Source organism: Chelonia mydas, chromosome 8, assembly GCF_015237465.2.
Source record: "Chelonia mydas isolate rCheMyd1 chromosome 8, rCheMyd1.pri.v2, whole genome shotgun sequence".
In the NCBI taxonomy this organism is placed as follows: domain Eukaryota; kingdom Metazoa; phylum Chordata; order Testudines; family Cheloniidae; genus Chelonia; species Chelonia mydas.
Genome location: NC_057854.1, coordinates 45224114 through 45245099, shown reverse-complemented (window position 1 = coordinate 45245099; position 20986 = coordinate 45224114). Strand labels below are relative to the sequence as shown.

At 51.9% G+C, this 20986-nt stretch overlaps 1 protein-coding gene across 4 annotated transcripts in view; it reads right to left on the bottom strand.

Moving 5' to 3' along the window:
* Positions 1 to 3363: 3363 nt before the first annotated feature.
* Positions 3364 to 20986, bottom strand: part of LOC102936658 (vesicle-associated membrane protein 4) — a 74404-nt gene continuing 56781 nt past the window's right edge. For 3 of the 4 annotated variants that reach the window (XM_043552981.1, XM_037906255.2, XM_043552982.1), the window contains exons 8-9: positions 8770 to 8898; positions 3417 to 6030 (exon numbers count right to left, since the gene is read on the bottom strand). In XM_043552981.1, coding sequence (XP_043408916.1) covers positions 5246 to 6030; positions 8770 to 8898 — 914 coding nt within the window. In that variant the 3' untranslated portion in view covers positions 3417 to 5245. Of the gene's footprint in view, positions 6031 to 8769; positions 8899 to 20986 lie in introns of all 4 variants that reach the window. The other variant, XM_007061247.3, reaches the window with a different exon arrangement.

The window sequence follows — 20986 nt, the reverse complement described above, 5'->3', positions numbered from 1 at the left end:
GAAGAAACACTTCCTTCAGTTTCTGTTAAACCTGCTGCCTATTAATGTCATTTGGTGACCCCTAGTTCTTGTGTTATGAGAAGTAGTAAACACCACTTCCTTATCTACTTTCTCTACACCAGTCATGATTTTATAGACCTCTATCATATCCCCCTGTAGTTCTCTTTTCCAAGCTGAAATGTTCCAGTCTTATTAATCTCTCCTCATATGGAAGCCATTCCATACCCCTAATAATTTTTGTTGCCCTTTTCTGTAACTTTTCCAATTCCAATTTTTTGTTGTTTTTTTTTTTTGTAAGATGGGGCAACTACATCTGCACATAAATGTGGTTTCAGAGTAACAGCTGTGTTAGTCTGTATTCGCAAAAAGAAAAGGAGTACTTGTGGCACCTTAGAGACTAACCAATTTATTTGAGCATAAGCTTTCGTGAGTTACAGCTCACTTCATCCGATGAAGTGAGCTGTAGCTCACGAAAGCTTATGCTCAAATAAATTGGTTAGTCTCTAAGGTGCCACAAGTACTCCTTTTCTTTTTACATAAATGTGGGCGTACCATGGATTTATCTATCCTGTTCCTTATGATTCCCAACATTGTTAGCTTTTTTGATGGCCGTTGCAAATTGAATGGATGTTTTTCAGAGAGCTATCCCCAATGACTCCAAGATCTTTCTTGAGAAGTAACAGCTAATTTAGACCCCATTGTTTTATATGTATAGTTGGGATTATGTTTTCCAATGTGCATTACTTTGCATTTATCAACATTGAATTTCATCTGCAGTTTTGTGAGGTCCCTTTGTAACTCTTCAGTCTGCTTTGGACTTAACCAGCTTGAGTAATTTTGTATCATCTGCAAATTTTGCCACATCACTGTTTACCCCTTTTTCCAGATCATTTATGAACATGGGAACAGGACTGGTCCCAGTACAGACCTCTGGAGGACACCCCTGTTTACAGCTCTCCATTCTGAAAACTGAACATTTATTCCTGCCCTTTGTTCCCTATCGTTAACAAGTTACCGATCCATGAGAGGACCTTCCCTCTTATCCCATAACAGCTTACTTTGCTTAATAACCTTTGGTGAGTGACCTCGTCAAAAGCTTTCTGAAAATCTAAGAACACTATATCCATTGGATCCCGCTTGTCCACACGCTTGTTGATCCCCCCCGCCCACCAAAAGAATTCTAGTAGATTGGTGAGGCATGATTTCCCTTTACAAAAACCATGTTGACTCTTCCCTAACAAACCATGTTCATCTATGTGTCTGACAGTTCTCTTCTTTACTATAGTTTCAACCAATTTGCCTGGTACTGAAATTAGGCTTACTGGCCTGTAATTGCTGGGATTACCTCTGGAGCCTTTTTTAGAAATTGCCCTCACATTAGCTAGCCACCAGTCATTTGATACAGACAGAAGTGAAAGTAAACTGGTACGGTCCGGTACTGCATACCAGCAAGAGCTGGTACACAGCTGACCGTACCAGCAGGGGGCAGCTTCCCCAGGCTAGCAAACACCCTCACGCTCTTCTGGGGCTAAGTACCTGAGGAGAGTTGGGGAGAGGGACCTACGTACAACTTATGGCTTCTGTTGAATATTATGAACTTTGTATGTAATTATATCAAACCAATTGTCAAACCCCTCTGTGCCTTCCCCTTGGCTCTGTAGCCTCCGGAGTGAGCTAAAACCCCCAGGAGGTGTCAGGAGAAATTCTTGCAGCCATGATGCAGGGTCATTAAACTTCGATGATCTTCTATTCAAAGGGAAACCTCCTTGGGCAAAAAGCTGGCCAGATGAAGAGAACAGGTTCTGCTAGGTGGGCTAGTAACCAAATAATCGTGGGCTGGGAGACTCCAACTGCCTGATGAGGCTGAGCGGGGAATCACATGATAGGGATAAGAACTTTATAAAAGGATGTGTGTGTCTGTCTCTGTCTCTGTCAGTGTCTCTTTCTCTCTTCCTCTCCCCCTCTGCTGCAGCAGCTCCCCCCCAGCTTGAGCAGGTGAGGTGGTGAAATGGCTGGAGAGAGAGAATCTGACTTCCCTCTCCCTCCCTCCCAGTCTCCCAAGGGAAGCGGGGGAGCTAGAATGCAGGGCAGGGAATTCAGGTGTGGGTTGGTTTCTAGATGGTCTGTGCTCTGAGTAAAGTGTGCATTTGGGTGAGAGGTCCTTAGGCCAAGCCTGGCTCTATTTGCTTCTGCTACAGTGCGTCCCTGAAGGGGTAAACGGTAAACCAGAGTCAGATGGAGCTCGGACAAAAGGTGTGCTTATGTTACTGGGGTGTCTTGGGGGGCAGCATAGGTCCTGGGGGCCTAGGGCAGCTGGGCCACAGGGTCTCTCTTCCATGAAGGGGTGTCAGAGAGGCCAAAGAAGAGGCCATGCTGAAGCCTACTCAGATCAAGGGAATCTTAAAACCACATAAAGGGCAGACAAGTTCTCCCACAATTCCCCAGGACAAATAGCAGCCCACTTAATGCAGCACAAAGACTCATGGGATGTGCCCCAGATGCCCTAGCGCCAGGCCCAGGGGAATGTAGCTGCAGTGAGAACGCAGTAACTGGGTATGGCTTTGCAGTAGGGTTGCTCGGGGCTGGGCTGCAGTGAGGCTTATGACCATAGATGCAAAACAAGATTCTGTCAGTCCTGCTCTCAGCCAGAGGCTGTCCAGAAATGCTGGGTTTAACTCCCATGCTCAAAGAGGTGGTTTGCTCCCGGGTGATGTAGAGAGAGAGGTGTTAACATGCAACTTTCCAAGATTTAATGCTGATTTAGACCTTTTTATACTGAAAGGGCTGATGCAAGTTATTTCTTTCCATCCCCTCAGATAATCAAATACAGATGATCTGAGGCACCATCAGTTAGAGGTTATAGCTAACATATATTCTATTGACTGTAAAAGGTAATCAATTAGATATTTTTAAACCAGCTAATGTTGGTTTCCCAGCTTTTCTGTAATCAGTCAGCTCTCTACTAATGGCTTTCCATTTCTCTGCCTCCCCTTATTCTACAGTGGCATTTGTTTTTGTAGTCATGGTGATATTCGTTCAGTAGATGAAATCCTGGCTCCATTGAAGTCAATGGCAAAGTTCCCCTTGGTTTTAATAATAATAATACCTAGCTCTTATCTACTGACCTTAATAAAGGAAGTCAGTATCATCATTCCCATTTTCCAGATGGGGAAACTGAGGCACAGAGCAGGGAAGTGACCCAGCAAAGTCACCCAGCAAGCCTGTGATAGAGCTTAAATTAGAAACCAGGCCCCTTATTTTAGTGCATAAATGGGAACTGAGCTCCTGAAAATTGAGCCCTGTTTGCTGGGACTGAACTCTCCTGGAAAGGTGGCCTATAGTTTCCTGTAGCCTGGAATTCCCTCCAGCATGTTGCAGTGAAATGAAAAATCTGCAAACAAGAAGCTGCCACTGTGGATTGTTGTGGGGGGAGAGGGTTTATTATCGATTATTATCACAGATTACTTCCACGTAATCATCAGCACATCAGACCTTCGCTTTCATCCAGGAGGCTTCAATGCAACCTGCATGGATTAGGCTTTGAAAACACACAGAAAAACCAAGCCAGCTACAGGATTTATACACTAAATGTGTGTGTTCTTAAAAACAGCTGTATGCTTAGCCATACCTAATCTAATGCCATGCCTATCCCAAAGGGTGTCTAAGTAACAGTGTAATCAGTGGAGTTGTCTGGATTGAAAGCTAGAAACAGCAAGAACAGTTAGATGATGCTTCTCATTCTGAGTTAATAACCATAGTCTGGGATAAATAGAGATCTGTTCTATTGCTCACTGGAGTCAATGGGAGACTTTCCATTGACTTCAGTGGATTTGAGATCATGCCTTAAATTCTAGAATCCCGTTGTTCATGAACAACAACCCTCCTTACATTTATTTTGCTATAATGTCTAATGACTTAACAGAATTGTGTTAAACAAGTCTTGCTTCATTTTTGTCTTTAATGGAAGGGGAGCTGAAGCAGCCATGTTTCTTGCAGGTAGGGGGCTAGTTCGGCCGGAGCCCCGCATGCTCAATGGCTATTGTGTAACTGTGTGAGACGTTGAACAGACTCAAAGCCCCTAGAGCAGAACAGCCCTATGCTTAAGTGAGGTGTGGATCATTGGACCTCACCTCTCTGCAGCTTGGGCCCATCTTTGACTCCTGCTTTAGCTACTGGTCAATTGCAGCTGCAGAGAGGCTGCTTACGCTGCAGAGACACCAAGCTGGGTGAGTTCCGGTCTTCTCCCACATTCTCTGGCTCATGATAATCTGTAGAGGTGGCTGGATGGCTCCCAAGGGAAGCATGGTCCCGATGAAGCGTGCACTGTGCTTACAAGGAGAGAGGCTGGCAATGAAAGGGTTTATACGCAGCAGCTGAAAGCTCTCTTGCAGGGCGCCCACTACCCGGGATTTCTAGTAATTTTTAACTCCTGCAGCACATTTCTGAAGTCCAGTGAAGTCAGCTGGAGTCTTTTCATTGGCTTATTTGGGTGTTGGAGTTAGGTCTTTAGGCCTTGATGTTCTCCTACTGAATCTGGGCATGGTACAACTTTGCACAATCTCCTCCTGTCAATGCTGCCTTGGCTAATGCCCGGTGTTGACTGCTCAGCACATTCCCCTTGTCTCAGCTGATGCTGGGCAGGAATATGGTTTGCTGATGGCCACTGGGTTTTTATTAGCCATTCCGTGAAGGTGGTACCCAGCCACCTCCCTCCCCTAAAATATTATCTGCCTCTTGCTGTGAACAGTTTGGTCTGCTTGGCTGGAATCTGTGTCTTTTAGCCAAGGGTGCAGGCAAGTTTAGTCATTCTAGATCTATCCCTGTGCAGTTGGCCCACACATTCCAAATGTTGCATAACCCTTAACAACTTGTTTCTTTTTTTTCTATATTGTCCAAATTAATCCCGTGTGTAATTCAGAGAGAGGCAAGGGGAGCGACGACAGGGCTGTAACACCTATTGCATGTATGTTCCCAAGTGGCACAAGGTTATTCCCACTCTATCGTTATTTAAGCCCCACCAGTGCTCTCAGAATAGGAACCTCTGATCTAGGGCCAAGCCTGGAGTCTTTGCCCAGCTCAGTGAGCGCTCTGCCTGAGTAAGGGGCTCAGGGCTGAGTCCAAGGAAAGCTCAGGAAGAATAGGAAGAGTGAGTGTATGAGATTGACAGCTGGCTAGACTTGCCCCTAACCCACGAGCAGCTAGTTAGCAATGAGCATGGCATGTCCTCCTCCCTCCCTGAGGCTCCTCATATCCTGGAGAGTCTGATGTCATAGGTGACCATGTTGAAATTGTCCCAAGCGAAGAGCTTTCTCTCTGTGGGGTTGTAGTCCACCGTGCTGCTGTACCCGTAGCGGTTCTCGAAGCGGATGCTCAGCGGCTCGCTGGTGTTGGTGGCCGTGTGGTAGGAAAAGTTGACGGTGGCATCTGGGGCTGAGTAGCTACTGATGGTGTACAAGGTGCCACAGATCATAAAGGAGTTGGCCACAGCTTGCTTGCGGATGTTGGTTTTCCAGGTCTGCTCAACCTCCAGGGTCTCTGGATCCAATTTGGAGAGGATGATGGCCCCTTTGGCCTTGTCTGTGCTGTATGTCACCCACAGCCCCATCTCATCGACAGCTAGGTCAATGTCTGTGTACCCCCCCCAGGAATAGGGGAATTGGCCATGGTAGCCAGCACTGGGGATGTCCTTTTGTACTGTGATCGTTTCTGTCTTCAGGTCGTACTTGGCCACCGTTCTGGACTTGCGCCGCTGGAAGTACAGGGATCCCCTGTATACGACAGCTCCGGTGCTCTCCAGGGACCAGGGCAGGATGTGGACCTTGGAGGGATAGCCCTTCATGAACTGATCAGAGTCGTCATATTCAAAGACCTGGCGGATGTCAGTGCCAATGGCATCAACTCTCCAAGTGGTCTCGCGGGTGTAGGGGGGAACAGGCTCTGGGTCCCTCATCCACACGCCATACTTGCCAGCGATAGTCTCAGCCCTGCGGAAGGTCACGGGTTCCCCCACCCAGACCAGCTGTCCGCACCCTGCTCAAGGAAGAAAAAAAGGGGGGGTGGGCAAGGGGGGGAGAAAAAGACCCTCAGTTATTTTCTGTCTGTCACCAGTGGCAGATTTCCTACCGAAAGGCTAAAATCCATGAAAGCCACACTCACACTGCATTAACCCAGCACTAACTAGCAGGAAAGATCGTTTACTGGATTCTAAGTAAGTAAATAATTCCATGAAACTGATGGAGGAGATACCCCCCCGCAATTTACCAACAGCAGCCTTCCAGCACTCGTCAACACACCAGCATTGCTTAGGCTAGTGGTTCCCAAACTTGTTCCACCGCTTGTGCAGGGAAAGCCCCTGGTGGGCCGGGCCGGTTTGTTTACCTGCCACGTCCGCAGGTGCAGCCGATCGCGGCTCCCAGTGGCCGCAGTTCGCTGCTCCAGGCCAATGGGAGCTGCTGGAAGCAGCGGCCAGTACGTCCCTTGGCCCGCGCCGCTTCCAGCAGCTCCCATTGGCCTGGAGCAGCGAACTGCGGCCACTGGGAGCCGCGATCGGCTGCACCTGCGGACGCGGCAGGTAAACCGGCCCGGCCTGGCCCGCCAGGGGCTTTCCCTGCACAAGCAACGGAACAAGTCTGGGAACCACTGGCCTAGGCTATGTTCCTCTGGGTAGACAGAAAAAAGAGGAGAGGACAAGGAGAAAGAAGAGCTGAGGAAAAGGAAGAGAAGAAGCAGGAATGATCACTCTGTGAAGAGAGAAGGAAAGAAAGGAGGTGAATAGTTTGGAAGGGGATTTCAGAGCACGGACTTTTTTGCCCTGGTGATATTTAAAGGTTTTCATAATGTGGTTAAGATGAAAAAAGAGATGAACGTCTTGGTCTTTCAAGTGGGACCTCAGCCCAGGCACTGTGTTTTAATAGACCCACTTGGGGACGACCCATTTCAGGTAGGACGAGGGAGAATCTGCAATATGAACTCTGATCTGATGAGGCCGCTGCAAAGAGTGTCAACTGCTAAATCCTAGTTTTAGAAATGGCTCCTGATGTCCAGCCAGTGGAAGTCAGAAGCCAAGGGTGGGAATGTCCTGGGGCCCTACTCTATTTCTGGAAGGCAGAGGCTGGGTTGCAGGGCATAGATGGACAACGTATAAAGCACTGGCAAGGAGGAAAACAGTTACAGGAAACCAGCCCAGAAAACGTAGGAGTCTTTGGCCACAATGAACTAAGTCAATGAGAAGCAAGTTCAGAGGGTGCTTTAACAATTCTCCTGCCCACCATCTGCTACCACCCTTCCGTAGCTGGATTTCACCGGGGTGTTCCTTTCGATGGCCAAAGAGGTGGTTTACAAGCAGCAGGAGGCCTTCCCTCTTCCCCTGTCATGCTCTGTCTAACAGCACCAGGCACAGGTCGGTGAACTGGGGCTGGGAATGGACCCCAGGCCTCCAGTGTTCCAATGCAGAGCGCTTAGCTACAAGCCACCCAACCAGCACCATCCCTTCCATCGCTCTACATCTGGGATTAAGAAACAGGTCAGTGACCCCCTTCCAGCAATGGTGCTGACATAGCTGTGGACAGTGCCAGCCCCATCTTGGTGGAGGTCCATTGTGGTGTGACACCAAAGCTGAAGCCAGGGCTTGTTTCCATTGCACATGGGCCATAAGGGCATTTTCGGTATCGCCAACCCAGCGGATTCCAAAATCCTAAGTCTGACCCTCCATAATCATGAGATTATGGTTTTAAGTAACATTTGTGGCTGCTTCCTCTTTGCCTGTGGGTTTCTGGGCCTTTTGCAGGCTCTCACTTCACCTTTTCAATCCTTTCTCCACTGCCATGCAATTTACTTGTATTTAAAGTAAAGCTGAGCTGCTCGTGCAATCCCACGCCTACAGGAGCTGGGGCTTTTGGGAAAATGCCAAAGTGTGTGAGAAATCACAAGAGGTAGCAGCACAGCAGGGATGGGCTAATCAAAGAAAAGTGATTCGAGCTCACAGTTTGTTGCTTAACCAGAAGGAAACATGGCATGGCACCCCTGACGACCTCATTTTAAGAGCAGCCTCCTGATTCTATTAGCTCTTAGAGCTAGGGGGAAATCCCCACATGTTCTGTACTAAGTGTTATGCTTTATTACTTAGAGATGGGCCTGACCCCCAGGTTACGAGTGGCCCTGAATTGCAGAGTGGTGGGCATGCAGACCTGGCTCTGAATTTTGTATTTGGAGTCCTCTCTGGTGTAGTTGTTTGGGGGCTGCCGAAGGAAATAGTCAGTGAGTGCCTGAGAAAGTTGGCCAAAAGAGACTGTCATTTCCAGAGGACAAGTTCAGCCCTGCTCCCTTCTCTGCCATGGGGCAGACCTGCGGCTAGCCAGATTCCAGCCTGTGCTCATGGTCTGGAGATGCGCACAGTCAGTCTGGCTGCTGGAGCAGGGGTTTGAACTCCATTCTTGGGTCTGGCACCAGGTGGCAATACCCTTGCCTGGATGGCTTGGGGTTCGGCAAAGGTCAGGATGGACAGGCTGGCCAGGGCAAGGTGGGGAAGTGGGGGGAGAGAAGAAGGCATAGTAAGAAGCACTGATGAAATAGAACCAAATAAAGGAGCTGAGAGGCAGAGAAGCTGTGAGGCAGAGAAGATTCCCCAGCTAGGCTCTTCCCCTGGTGCTGGGAGTGAAGGTGATGGGGGGCAGGGGGAGAAGAAAAGTATCTGTTGCAATGGTGCTAGAAGGATGAGGCCTAGCTCTATGAACCCGCAAGGAAGGAAAGGCATCAAGGTGATCTTTGTACCGGTGGCCGTGTCCCCAGTGGCAGGGTGGCTGGGGGAGGGGTGCTCCTCGAAGTCGCTGGAAGCGGGCACCTCCGTCAGCTCAGATTTCAGCTCCTGATAGTCAAAACTCTCCAGATCCCACTTGGAAACTGCAGGGAGGGATAGGAATAGACACGGTGAGGGTGGTGACAGGAACAGGGTGAGGATGCGGCTTGGCGGAGTGTCGAAAGGTGTGTACACGCTCCTGGGCATGGCCGGACATGCCCTTTCAGCTGGGAACACGCACAAGCACAGTTGCACAAATGATCACGCGCACTCTCTTTCACATGCACTCAGCAATCCACTAGCCCTGCCATTAGCATGCCAAGGTAGGCAGGTCAGCACGTTTCTGCCTTATGTCCTGGGAGCTAGGGAGCAATCTATCTTTGAATCCAAGCACTGCTCCCCCTCTGCCCCCCACATAGCAACGCCAACACTGGATGCTAATGTTAGAACCCCATAATAGGTGGGGGAGGAGGGAGTAATCTGTCCTCGTAAAGGTCTCCTCATCCAGCCCAACCCACGCTTGGCTGGCCAAAATGGCTTCTCCCCATCACTCCAAGACCTGCCCTGTCCTGGGATAATAAGCAGTTATTATTTAGTTGTATTATCCTAGCATCTAAGAGCGTCAATCGCACCCCAAGGCCGCATGTGTGATAAGAGCTGCACATTATTTATTTGGTGTATTACGATAGCACCTAGGAGTGCCAGTTGTTGACCAGCATCCCACTGCGCTAGGTGCTGTACATTGTGTATTACAGTAGGGCGCCTGTCCCGGACCAGGCCACTAACTCTATTCTCCTGCGGCTTGGTGGTATATGTGCCCACGCCTTGTGCTCTGTAACGCTTCCCTGTGGGTCTGTCACACCGTGCCCAGCCCTTTGCAAACACTATTCTTTACCCACCTTCAGTGCAGGCTAGGGAAGCCGCTCTGTTGGTCTTTAAACACCATTTGCCTTTGCAGTGATAGTTCTGCTTGCAGCCAAGATGGTGTGTGTGCTGCAGGTGTGTCTGGCTTTGTGGATGCTTGTTACGGTTTTACACTGCTGCTGAGGTCTAGATGCAGTGTCATTCAAAATCCTTACCGGCTACTGGCAGGAGTATCGGATAGCTCCCCTATTTCTGCTCACTGGTAGAGAATGATCATGCAGTGGCTTCAAAAAGGATCAACCCTGGAGCCTTTGCTTCTGTGTAAAACAAACATTTAACTCTCTTCAGATTCCTGCTTACTGTCAGCGGGCACTGGGGCACGGCAGTGGGAAGGGAGGGTCTTTCCTTCCTTCGGAAAGTCACTTTCAGGACAAGGTCAAGGCTCGTTAACAGCATAAATCCAACTCACTGCACACCACCAGCAGTGTCCTCGGTTTCTCTTTCATTGTGTCCACTGAGCCTGTCTGCTCCATTTGTGAGACAAGGCAGCGCATTGGAGCTAACTGGTGTCTTGCTGGCCAGGGGACTCAAGGCAGACTCAGCAAGGAAGAGCAGTAGGGAAAGGAGCAGGGCTGTACAGCTGTAGCAAAATCTAGTACCTTGGGGTTCCTCTTACAGGGTCCCAGAGGAACGTGATTCCAATCGTAAGCATGTTGCAGTGACCCTTGTTCCCCTCTGGATGAATGTTATAGTTGGGGATTGGTCCTGCTTTGAGCAGGGGGTTGGCCTAGATGACCTCCTAAGGTCCCTTCCAACTCTGATATTCTATGATTCTATATCATATTATCTTTAATACAGGTAACACTAGGAGCCTATCAACTTGGATAATGTCTCCCGCATTACATGGAGAATTCCAGCTGACAGGTCAGGTCCAGCTATTTATTACACATCATAAACTGTTTTAACTAAGCCATGCTGGAAATCCAAGGGGCAGAGAAAGCCATGGCAAACCACCACAGGCTACTCGGCCTTTTGAACCAATCGCTTCAGCTCCCACTGCCAGGGCCTGCTCAGCATACAATGAGATTTCAAAGAGAGATCTGACAAGTTGCAGGGGTGGATTTTAAAACTCCCACTGGAGCAGAGTTAGGCCGTTGCTGAGGGCTTTTAGCATCAGATGTCTGGCCAGCGCTTTGGGACGAAAGGAGCTATGCAGTGTAAATGCAAGATGCCATAGTTATGAGTCTGACAGTCATGACTTCTCACAATTCACTGTTTAATTCTAATGCTTGGCAAAGTGTTGTTGTGACTGGGGTCCTAGTGGGGGCCAGCTATAGTCACTCAATTAGGGTGAACTGCGAAGAATGGGGCAGACAATCCCCCATAAAGCTGGTGGATATTCCAGTACTTATATTTACCAAGCCAGCATAAAACAGCTTCTTTATTACCTTACTGGTTACTCAGAAGTCCAAACAACACAGTTCCCTTAAAGTGATCCAGCCTCAGGCCTCCATCCAGGTACCCACGTCAAATATGATGAACATTTCTGTAAATCTTATTTCATCATATAAAAGAAAAGGTTCTACCAATCCCAAAGGATCGGACACATTACCTCCCAGGTTAATGAATGTTTCAGATCTTACCCAAATACACGCTACAGCCAATACTTATTAACTAAACTAAAATTTATTAAAAAACAAAAGAGAGAGAGAAAATGGTTAAAAGATTATACATTGAGGTTTAGATTGATAGCAGAGATGGTGAGCTTTGTAGTTGCAAAGAGTTCCTTTAGAAGTCAGTTCATAGGTTATAGTCCAATGTCCAAATATCATATTCAGGATGTACCAGCATAACTGGGACCTCAGTCTTGCAACTCAAACTTCCCCAGATGACGCTTAAGCAGATCGGAGATGACAGAGAGGACCCAAGGATCTTTTATACAATTTCATGTCCTCTTTGACAAGTTGGGAGTTCCTCCAGGAACAAAAGGTAATTAGGATGACTTTGAAGGAGGTCCATCACTGGTACTTAGCTTTAGAATTAACATAGGGCAATTTGCTTGTTCCTCCACCATTCACAGTACATTTCAAAGAGAGATGAATACCGAGATATCCTGCGTTCACAATTTATTTAAATGCTAGGATGTTCTTTTGATCTCGGAACTATCAGAATACAGCATAGGGACTGTTGATTACATTGTGGATCCTCCGCATATATATGTAAATACACAAAAGTTATCTCCCCATATGTCTTTTGAGGGTTATTTATTTTGCAGGATGTTTAACCCTTTCTGGCCATGCATCACAGTTGTACTTTCAGCTTCCCTTGAAGGGAAAATCACACACTTACAACTAACTCATTTCTGCATAGTGCACCCTCCTGCTTTATGCCTGGCATTGCTTTAGGGCTGGAAAACCTCCCTAGGGGCTCATTAGCAGAAGCTGACTCCAGCCTCAGGTATTTCAGAATTGGCCCTGGGACAAATTGACCGACATCTGTTTTCCAGAAAATGAACCCAGATTTGCAGCAGGGAGAGGAAATACACTTGCCCTGTAGTTTTAAAAGCAATCATTCCACAGGCTCTCTACAAAGTACAGCCAAAGAGCCTGGATTTTTCATGCTTTTGGCCACGTGAGCCCCAAGTAGGCAGGGCACATAAGCATGTGCCTAACTTTAAGCATGTGAGTAATCCATTGAGATCAATGAGACTACCTGTGTGTTTGAAATTAGGCCTGTACTTAAGTGACTTGTGGCCATGGAGAATAATTTTACACAGGGGTATTAGAGAGGGGGCTATACATCACCAAAGTGTTTGCGTGCGCGTGTGCTGACTAAACATAGATCTCCGTTTCACAGCTGGTCCCTCCCTATAAATGAGTCAAACTCAATTCTGCAGGCCCTAAAAAGACCCACTGAACAGAGAGCTGTTTTCAGGGGCTGGCTCAGGTTTGCCAATCCTTTCGGCCAGCAAAATATTGGCATTTCCCTCTTGACCACAGTGCCTCCTACAGTGTTGGAAGAGAACTGCCCGCTAACTGGACCCACCCAAAGGTTTAGTCTGACAAGTGGTGGTGGTGTTATGGGCCAGGGGCTGATTGCTGATTGCTCCTCGGGCCGCAGGTCAACCCATTCAGCCCTGAGCTATGATGGCACAGGAGTAAATGGATATCTCGCCAGCACCAGTGTGAAAAGCTGAACAGAGCCCACTTAGCAGCAGGGTTCCATCTCAGTGCTGAGTGAAAATCCTTCCCCGCCCACAGAAGGTGCAGGGGGTCTCCTCTACCCCCCCCCCCCCCGCCACCACCACCACCACCACCACCACAGGGTTTAGCTGGGCTTTGTGGACACTGAGTGGACGCTGATTCTCAGTATCCTGTGTCCATCGTCACCAGAGACCTGCGCCATTGCTCTCCATTGTGGGAGGAGCCCATCTTTCTGGCTCTCTGTCCCCCTCTAGTGGCTGGACTACAAAGGGGTCTATCAATCAGCTACTGGCCTTGAGCTAACAGAGCTGGAGCGTTAGCTCAGCTAGTCAAGGGCTGTGCTTTGCAACTCCTGAGGCCCCCTGGGTTCAATCTCCACTCTCAATTACCTGCCCTCGTCCTGAGAGTTGGGGAGGCATGCAGGCACAGCCCCAGAACAACAGTAGAGGATGCAAGGTGCCTAACTGCTAGCCCAGCAAGGCCAATGTGTGTTTGGTTTTCAGACGGTGCAGGGACAGTTAAGAGGGGATAAAGTGGAAATAAAGGTTTTTTTATTTTGCTGCTGTTAGCAGGCCCTTGTGGCCCTTTAGGAAGCTCAGATCAGTTACAGCCTGGCTGCCTGACAGCCCAGGCCAAGGGAATTCTGGGGCTTGTAGTTCTCAGAGGAAGTATGGGATGCTAGGCAACAGCAAGGCCTGCTGGGAAATCAGACAAGGCTATAAAAGAGCTTTTTTCTGCTCAGGCAGCGTTGGGAGTTTGAGAGTGGGGATAACTGTTGGATGTGGTTGGTGTTTTGGGCAAGAAGTTCCCTGATAGGGTCAGCAGGGCTGTGTGGCCAGTCCGGGAAGGGGGTGAGTTGGAAAATGAGTGGAAAGGGCCAGAGAAAGAAGGCCTAGAGCAGCGGTTCTCAAAGTGTGGGTTGTGACCCCAAAGTGGGTTGTGACCCCGTTTTAAGGGGATCATCAGGGCTGGTGTTAGACTTCTGAGGCCTAGGACTGAAGCCAAAGTCCAAGCCCCCTACCCAGGGTGGAAGCTGAAGCCAGACGGATTCAGCCCTGGGCGGTGGGGCTCAAGCTTCTGCTTCAGCCCTGGGCAGCGGGGCTCAGGTTCCAGCCCCCCTGCCCAGGGTTGCAGACCTCAAGCTTTGCCCCCTCCCCCGCAGGGCGGTGAGGGTTGGGCTTTGGTCCTGCTGCCTGGGGTAGGAGGGCTGAGGCTTCAATCCCCCTTCCTGGGGTCATGGAGTAATTTTTGTTGTCAGAAGGGGGTTGTGGTGCAATGAAGTTTAGGAACCCTGGTCTAGAGGATGGGGGCTCCGAAGAGGGAGGAGTGAAAGCAAGAGAAAGAAAGAGCGTGAGCTAGAGAAGTGGGGTGGGTTTGAGGCCTAATATGTGTAACTGATCTTAAGTGGGGGAGGTCCCATTTAGGGGCTTCCAAAGAGGGGGAGAGGAAGCTGCCCCTTTGCTCTCCTGTATTGAGGTGGGAAGCCAGGGCAGACCCTTGGGGAGGACAAAGGCCCAAGACTCTTCTCCAGGAAAGGGCCCAGGGAGTGGAAAGAGCAGCCTGGGTGTGCTGTGGAAAGGGAGATGGAGACTGTCCTCCGAGGGCAATGGAAGCAGGGCCACGCCAGAGAGGTAAGCCAGACTCCTGCACACCTAACTAATGTCCTGAGCTAAAGTCACCCTGGTGTGCAGGTTTCACCCCTCTGAGCCCATGGGAGCTGTCACTCAGGAGGAGAGTGCCTCCTCTGGGCGGGCAGGTGGTATTGCACCAGGCGCTCAGTGTGAAAGCAAGGCAGGGCGAGCAGCCTCCTGTTGTGCCTGGTGCCAGAAGCGCTCGAAACAGTGCAGGGCATGTGGTTTGGTAAGAGAGCAGGGGCGTTGCAGACACCAGTCTGCAGTAGGGGTGCAGGAGTGCAGCCCTCTACCATGGCAGTGGGGAGGGCTTCATCATACTTTGCCTCCTGGTATGTGTGGAATTCTCTGCTTTCGAGGACCATGCTAGCTCGGGGGCTCCCTAAATCCACTTGAGACGCCTTTTGGGCTGAGTTATTGGGGTGATATATATGCAAACAGCAGTGACAGCTGGCTGGAAAGGTATGGGCACTGAACCTCAGCCGGGTCTGTGGGAGAGGAAGAGGGGTGTCCTATCCTGGGGTGTGTCTAAGCCACGAGAGGAAACAGGTGGCCGACTTCTTGGAGTAAAGGAGTTTCCCAGGGATTCGCTGTCTCCTTCCCCTGCCTCACTCTCAGTACAGTCAAGTCACTGACTGGAATGACTCCAAGGGCCAGAAGGGCTGTGAGGGGCTGCTGTCAGGTCACATGACTCAGTACAGTGCTAGGGGGTGCCCAGGCTGGTACAGCCCCCTCCCCCCCCCCCCCCCCCCCCCCCCCCCGGACGTGATCGCTCTGGAGCGTGGTTGCACTTCCTTGTGCCATGCTGAGAGGTTAATGGAGCCTGACGGACCCACAGCCACCCAGCCCTGCAGCCAGTCTCCTTCCCAGAATGAATTAACTCCATTGGCCAGAACAGAGATGCTAAGAAACCTTCAGCACTTTGCTCTGTTCTGATCAGGGGCAGGAACAGATTTTAAGTGCCCCTCACCCCAAAGCTTGTGGGGGGGGGGGCGGGAGCTGGGATTCAAGGGTTCTGTTCAGGCCTGGTTGTAAGGGAAACCCTTAGAATATGGCCCCAGAGAGAGGTGTAGCAGGACAATGGGCCAGTCGAGTGTCAGAACACTTTAATCACTGGACAGGGCAGCATGGTCTTCTTTCTCACTGGGTGGTTTCTACTTTGCAACCAGGGATCCATCTATTAAGCATTCAGGGCTGCTCTTGACTATCCCCTCTTGGCTCAGCCAAGTTCTAAGCTAGAAATGGCTGCAGGGAGAAATGTACGTTGTGGTGTAACTTCATTTAAAGGTGCCTATGGCTTATGGGTGGGTGTTCGACATCTCAGGAGCCCTGAGATGAGGCAGCAATTCTGTATATGCCCAGCAGAGCTCAAGATGAGACACTTTACAATAGTTCCTGTGATGGCAGAGTGGTGGATTGGTGGCTTGGGTGGCACTTCTGTGGGCATCGCTGGATGTGGGGAAATAGAGGGAGCTGGACCATGAGCTGGTGTAAATCAACCAAGCTCCTTCCATCTATCCCAGCTGAGGGGATAGCCCCCTGCATTTTCCTAGCCACAAAACAACGTGTGCGTTTCTCCGCCTTGGAGACTCTCTTATTCAGATTAAGGAAACAAGCAAGATCTCCAGAGGAGACGGACGGAGAGCACACAGCAGTCTGCTCAGTAACACTCTGCCGCTGAACAGAAACACAAAATGGCAGCTGCCCCTCCTCAACATTTAGAGGTGTAGCACACATTTAAAAACATTTGGGTCTATAGCTGTATTCCCAGTGCCGTACTGATTTGTGTTCAGGTTCCAGTCAAATCTTCAGAAGTGGCCACTGAGTTTGTGTTGGCCTTTGTCTGTGTGGGAGTCCTGTATGTCCCTTGTCAGGAAGGGCAGCGTGCGGCAGCTCCTCATCTGTGGTTGACCCGTTAGAGTGCCTAGTGTCTGGGCATTATGTCACGGAGTGGAAAGAGTGGCTGAGCAGGACTGGGCATCTCAGATACCTGCAGTGGGACAGGTGCAGCGGAATCTGAGTCTGCAGACTGACAGGACTCGCTCTCGGGGTGATTTCATTCAGCCCTTTTGGGCAGAGGCTGAAAAGCAGCCCTAAGGGCCTGCTTGGAAATATCCCTGTATGGGGGAAGGCACAGCTGCTTTGGCTGACTATGTGCATCCCTCCTACAGGATCCTCTGGTGTGGGAGGCATGTCAGGGGCTGGGGTGGGGTGTCTGTGGATGGCATGGCTGAGGCTTTCCCATAGGCGCTGACCCCGTGGGTGCTCCAGGCTCAAGCACCCACTTGAAAAAAAAATAGGTAGTGCTCAGCACCTGCACAGCTGCATTAATTTTCTGTGCGCCCCAATGCCTGGACTGTGGCCCCACCCCTCGCCCCGCCCCGTGCTCCGCCTGTGCTCTGCCCCAAGCCCTTGTCCTCGCTCAGCCTCTTTCCATTCCGAGGCTCCACCCACACTGAGCTGCTCCGCCCTGAGGCCCGCCCCCACTTAGCCTCTTTGCCCCAAGGCCCCACCCTCCCTCCACCCTGAGGCCCTGCCCCCACTTAGCTTCTTCCTCCCTGAGGCCTAGGGTGACCGGGTGTCCGGTTTTCAACTGGAACACCCAGTCGAAAGTCCGGTCGGCAGTGCTGTAGCACTAAGGCAGGCTAGTCCCTAGTCCCTGCGCCCTGGAAGTAGCGAGCAGGTTCGGCTCCTAGGCGGGAGAGCCACAGGGCTCTGCATGCTGCCCCCGCTCCGAGCACCGGCTCTGCACTCCCATTGGCTGGAAACCAGAGCCCCCTCCCACACCCTGAACCCTTCATCCCCGGCTGCACCCTAGAGCCCTCACTCACTCCTGCACTCCAACCCCCTGCCTCAACCCGCAGACCCCTCCTGCATTCTGAATCCCTCATCCTCACCCCCCAGCCTGGAGCCCCCTCCTGCACCCCTCATTTCTGGCCTCACCCCAGAGCCCACACCCCCATTTAGAGCCCTCACCCTCTCTCGCACCCCAGCCCCAGCCCAGTGAAAGGGAGGGAGATGAGCCACCAAGGGAGGGGGAATGTAGTGAGTGGGCATGGAGCTTCTGGGAAGGGGCGAGGCAGGGGTGGGACCTCGGGGCAGGGGCAGGACTAGGGTGTTTGGTGTTGTGCCAGTAGAAAGTTGGAAACCCTACTGAGGCCCTGCCCACCACTCGCACGGGCAGGGAGGAGGCGGAGAGGCACACCCACCAGCAAAAACCAGCTAGTCCTCTCCATGCTCTGGCACCGGCTCAACACCCTGAGCCCTGCCCAGAGGATCCTGGCCAGGCTCCAGAGGATGGCTCTGGAGTTCTTCTGGCCGGGGCTGCACTGAGTCTCTGCAGGGGTCCTGAGTCTTCCCCTGAAGGAGGGAGGACAGGGCCTGGTTTGCTTGCGCAGCCAGGTCCATGTCTTCCGCCTCCAGGCCCTGCAGAGGCTCCTTTATGGTGCAGGTAGTCTGGCATGGAGCATGTTGGCGCATGCCTTCCTCTGCCGCCTCCGAGGGCTCCGATATGACTGGCAGCTCTTTTTTCTCCATCCGAGAGGTCTTCCGCGAGACCTCTCCGAGCTGCCGGTCTTCTACCAGGACCTCCTCCGGACCTGGACGCTTTCTTCGGTGACCAGATCCTTTGTGGCCACCGAGGGGGCGGACCTCCTCGCGGAGCCCCTGCTACACAACCTCGATCTATGTGTGCAGGTGGCGGAGTGTCCCTCGGTGTGTCGGAGGTTGGTCCTGGCAGAAACCACCAGAGTCGGAGACCTCCTGGACTACAACGAGGGGACTGGGTGGAGCACTGCGTGCTCGGACGATGCATGGGGCTTTCCACCCTTCCGACCCCTAGGCGTGTACTCCAGGAGGTGAAGGCCACCTTGTCACCTGATTCTCTCGTTTTCCTGTGGCGAACCCTGCAAGAGGGCGCTCCCCGCCCACCCCTCACCCCTGGCCCTCTGGACATTTTTCTTGGGCCCCTGTTCTGCAAGCGCCCCAGGCCTCCCCATTCCCACACTCCAAGCCGGCTGCATACCCTGCAGCTGGTCCGGTTTCGAACTGCGCCCATCTGTACCATCTGTACACGCTCGTGCTCCACAAACTACACTTCCTCACCCTCACATCCCGCCCCGACACCAAATGGCAGGACTATCTTCCACCTAAAGAGGGTGAGGAACCCCGGTGGGCCAGCCTTTATTCCACCTTGGTCCCACGGCCCGCCAGGGACATCGGTTGGCAGCTCCTTCATGGAGCCATGAGCACGGGTGTGCATGTGGCACGGTTCACCCCTTAACCCGAGGCCTGCCCCTTTTGCGGCGTGAGGGAGAACCTCGTGCACGCCTATCTCGAATGCGCCAGGTTGCAGCCCCTATTCCGGCTCCTCCAGAATCTCTTGTTGAGGTTCTGGCTGCACTTCTCCCCACATTTGTTCCTCTTTGCACACCCTATCTATGGCCCCACGAATTCACGAGACCTCCTCGTCAACCTCCTCTTGGCCGTGGCCAAAGTTTCCATCTATAATACCAGGAGGAGGATGTTGGACGAGGCGTTTCCGTTCCTCCCTAGTCTCACGCATCCGGGCAGAGTTTCCACTGGGCGGCGTCCACTGGCTCCCTTGACAGCTTTGAGGAGCAGTGGGCACTGTCCAGGGTTCTCTGCTCGGTGTCCCCATCCGGTATCCGTGTTTTGAACCTCTGACCTTCACTCCAACCCCTGTTTTTCATTAGTTGTCCCCCGCATTTACTTGGTCCCTGGGTCCAGTGGTCCCTCCCGCTAGGCTGGGGGAGGGGCCTTTAGAAGTGGGTGGGTTTATGCCCACCCACCTCCCAGGTTTCCAATAAGACCAGCAAAAACAAAAATCAGCACCTGTGGGCTTTCCTATGCCCCAGTTATCATCAGGAGACACAACCCACAGGAGAGTTGCTACAGCTGGGATGCAAGTTAAGACCCCTGTAGGGCTGCTCCAACCTGCACTGCAGGTCCAGCACTTCCCCTTTTGGGGGTATCTGGGAACTGGGAAGTCACTGCCCCCATCCCAAGACTCCATGGGCAGCGGGTGAAGCTTCCCCTGCCGGAGGCTACCTCCCCGTCCCTCCTCTTCCGCTTGCAGCCACACCCACACTCTGCCCTCCCCTGCTCGGTCCTCTCCCCGCTCGCCATGTGCATCCCTCCTCTCCTCCTTCCCCCCTCCTCCCCACTCGGCCCCCCCAGCACTGCTCGCCATATGCATCCCTCCTCCCCTCCCCCCACCTCCCCACTTGAGCGGCGGCAGGAGGGTTAAGTGGTGGGATGGGGAGAGGAGGACGCAGCAAGCAGCAGTGAGCGGGCTGAGCAGGGAGGGGGCCAAGTAGAGAGGAGAGGAGGAACCGGCGAGCGGTGGCGGGGACCTCCGGAGAAGGGGGTGGAGTGGTGGAGAGGAGCAGCCAGGCAGCAGCGGGCGAAGAACGCTGAGCTTTTATATGCACCATGCAGGTTCCTGGGCGGCTGAGGAGGCGGAATCTGCTACTCAGCGTCCAGGTTCATCAGGAATTTCCCTGGGGAGTCCAAGGGACCCAGGAAGCTGAGTAGCAGATACCATCTTCTCAGCCGCCTGGGGAAACTGCATGGCACATAATAAATAAGAAAAAACTTCCAGCAGAAGCCCATTCCCAGCAGGGAGGGAAAATAAGCAGGGCCACCACAGCCCAGGTGTCCGGCAGCAGGGCGGTGTGGTGGTGGCTGTGCAAGGGGAGGCATAGCCTCCCCTGGCCTATATACCCACCACCCATGCAAGGCTCAGCACGTTCACAGGAAGGAATCGGGGTCTCACTGAGGTTGCAATGTTCTTCTCTGCCCTGCAGCAGGGTTTCTAGGTTTTTGCCCGGCGGGAAGCTCTGTTAAATGCCCAAAACACTTGCACATGGGGTGTCTGTCCCATAGCTCCCAGCTCCATTAATCCCATGTGTCCCAGACTGCATAGCACAAGAATGGGTCCTCTCCTGCTGGTGGAGAAGGGGAAAGGAATTGGAAGGGCAATGGTGAACTAAGTACATTGGGGAGATAGAGATGGGGGAGAAAGCAACACTACAGCTTAGGATATAGTCCACAGGGCAGGGACAGACAGACGGACACCTGCACAAAGGCACAGCAGAGGGAATGCCAAAGAAAGGTGCTTCTGGACGTCTATCTGTTGGAGCCAGCTTGTTGGAGTGCTTGGCTGCAGCCGAGGGACTGTTCGTGCATACTGTAACCCTTCCCCTTCTCTGCAGCATGAGATGGGCTCTGGCCACTAAGTTCAGATCTGGGTCTGAACTCCCTCAAAATGTGGGGGCGTCTGGGCCTGGGCCTATCTCTAACTAGAGCCTCAGCCCTCTTGCGGAGGTGGCCCCCTGGAGTCTCTTGCTGTTGATTGTTGCTGCTGGAGCAGCTGGAAGCCCCGAAGAGGCTCACAACCCCATTGGGTTAGTTTCATGCAGCGTGACGGCCCCTGCCCCAGAGAGTCTACCGTCCTAGTGGACGAGACAAAG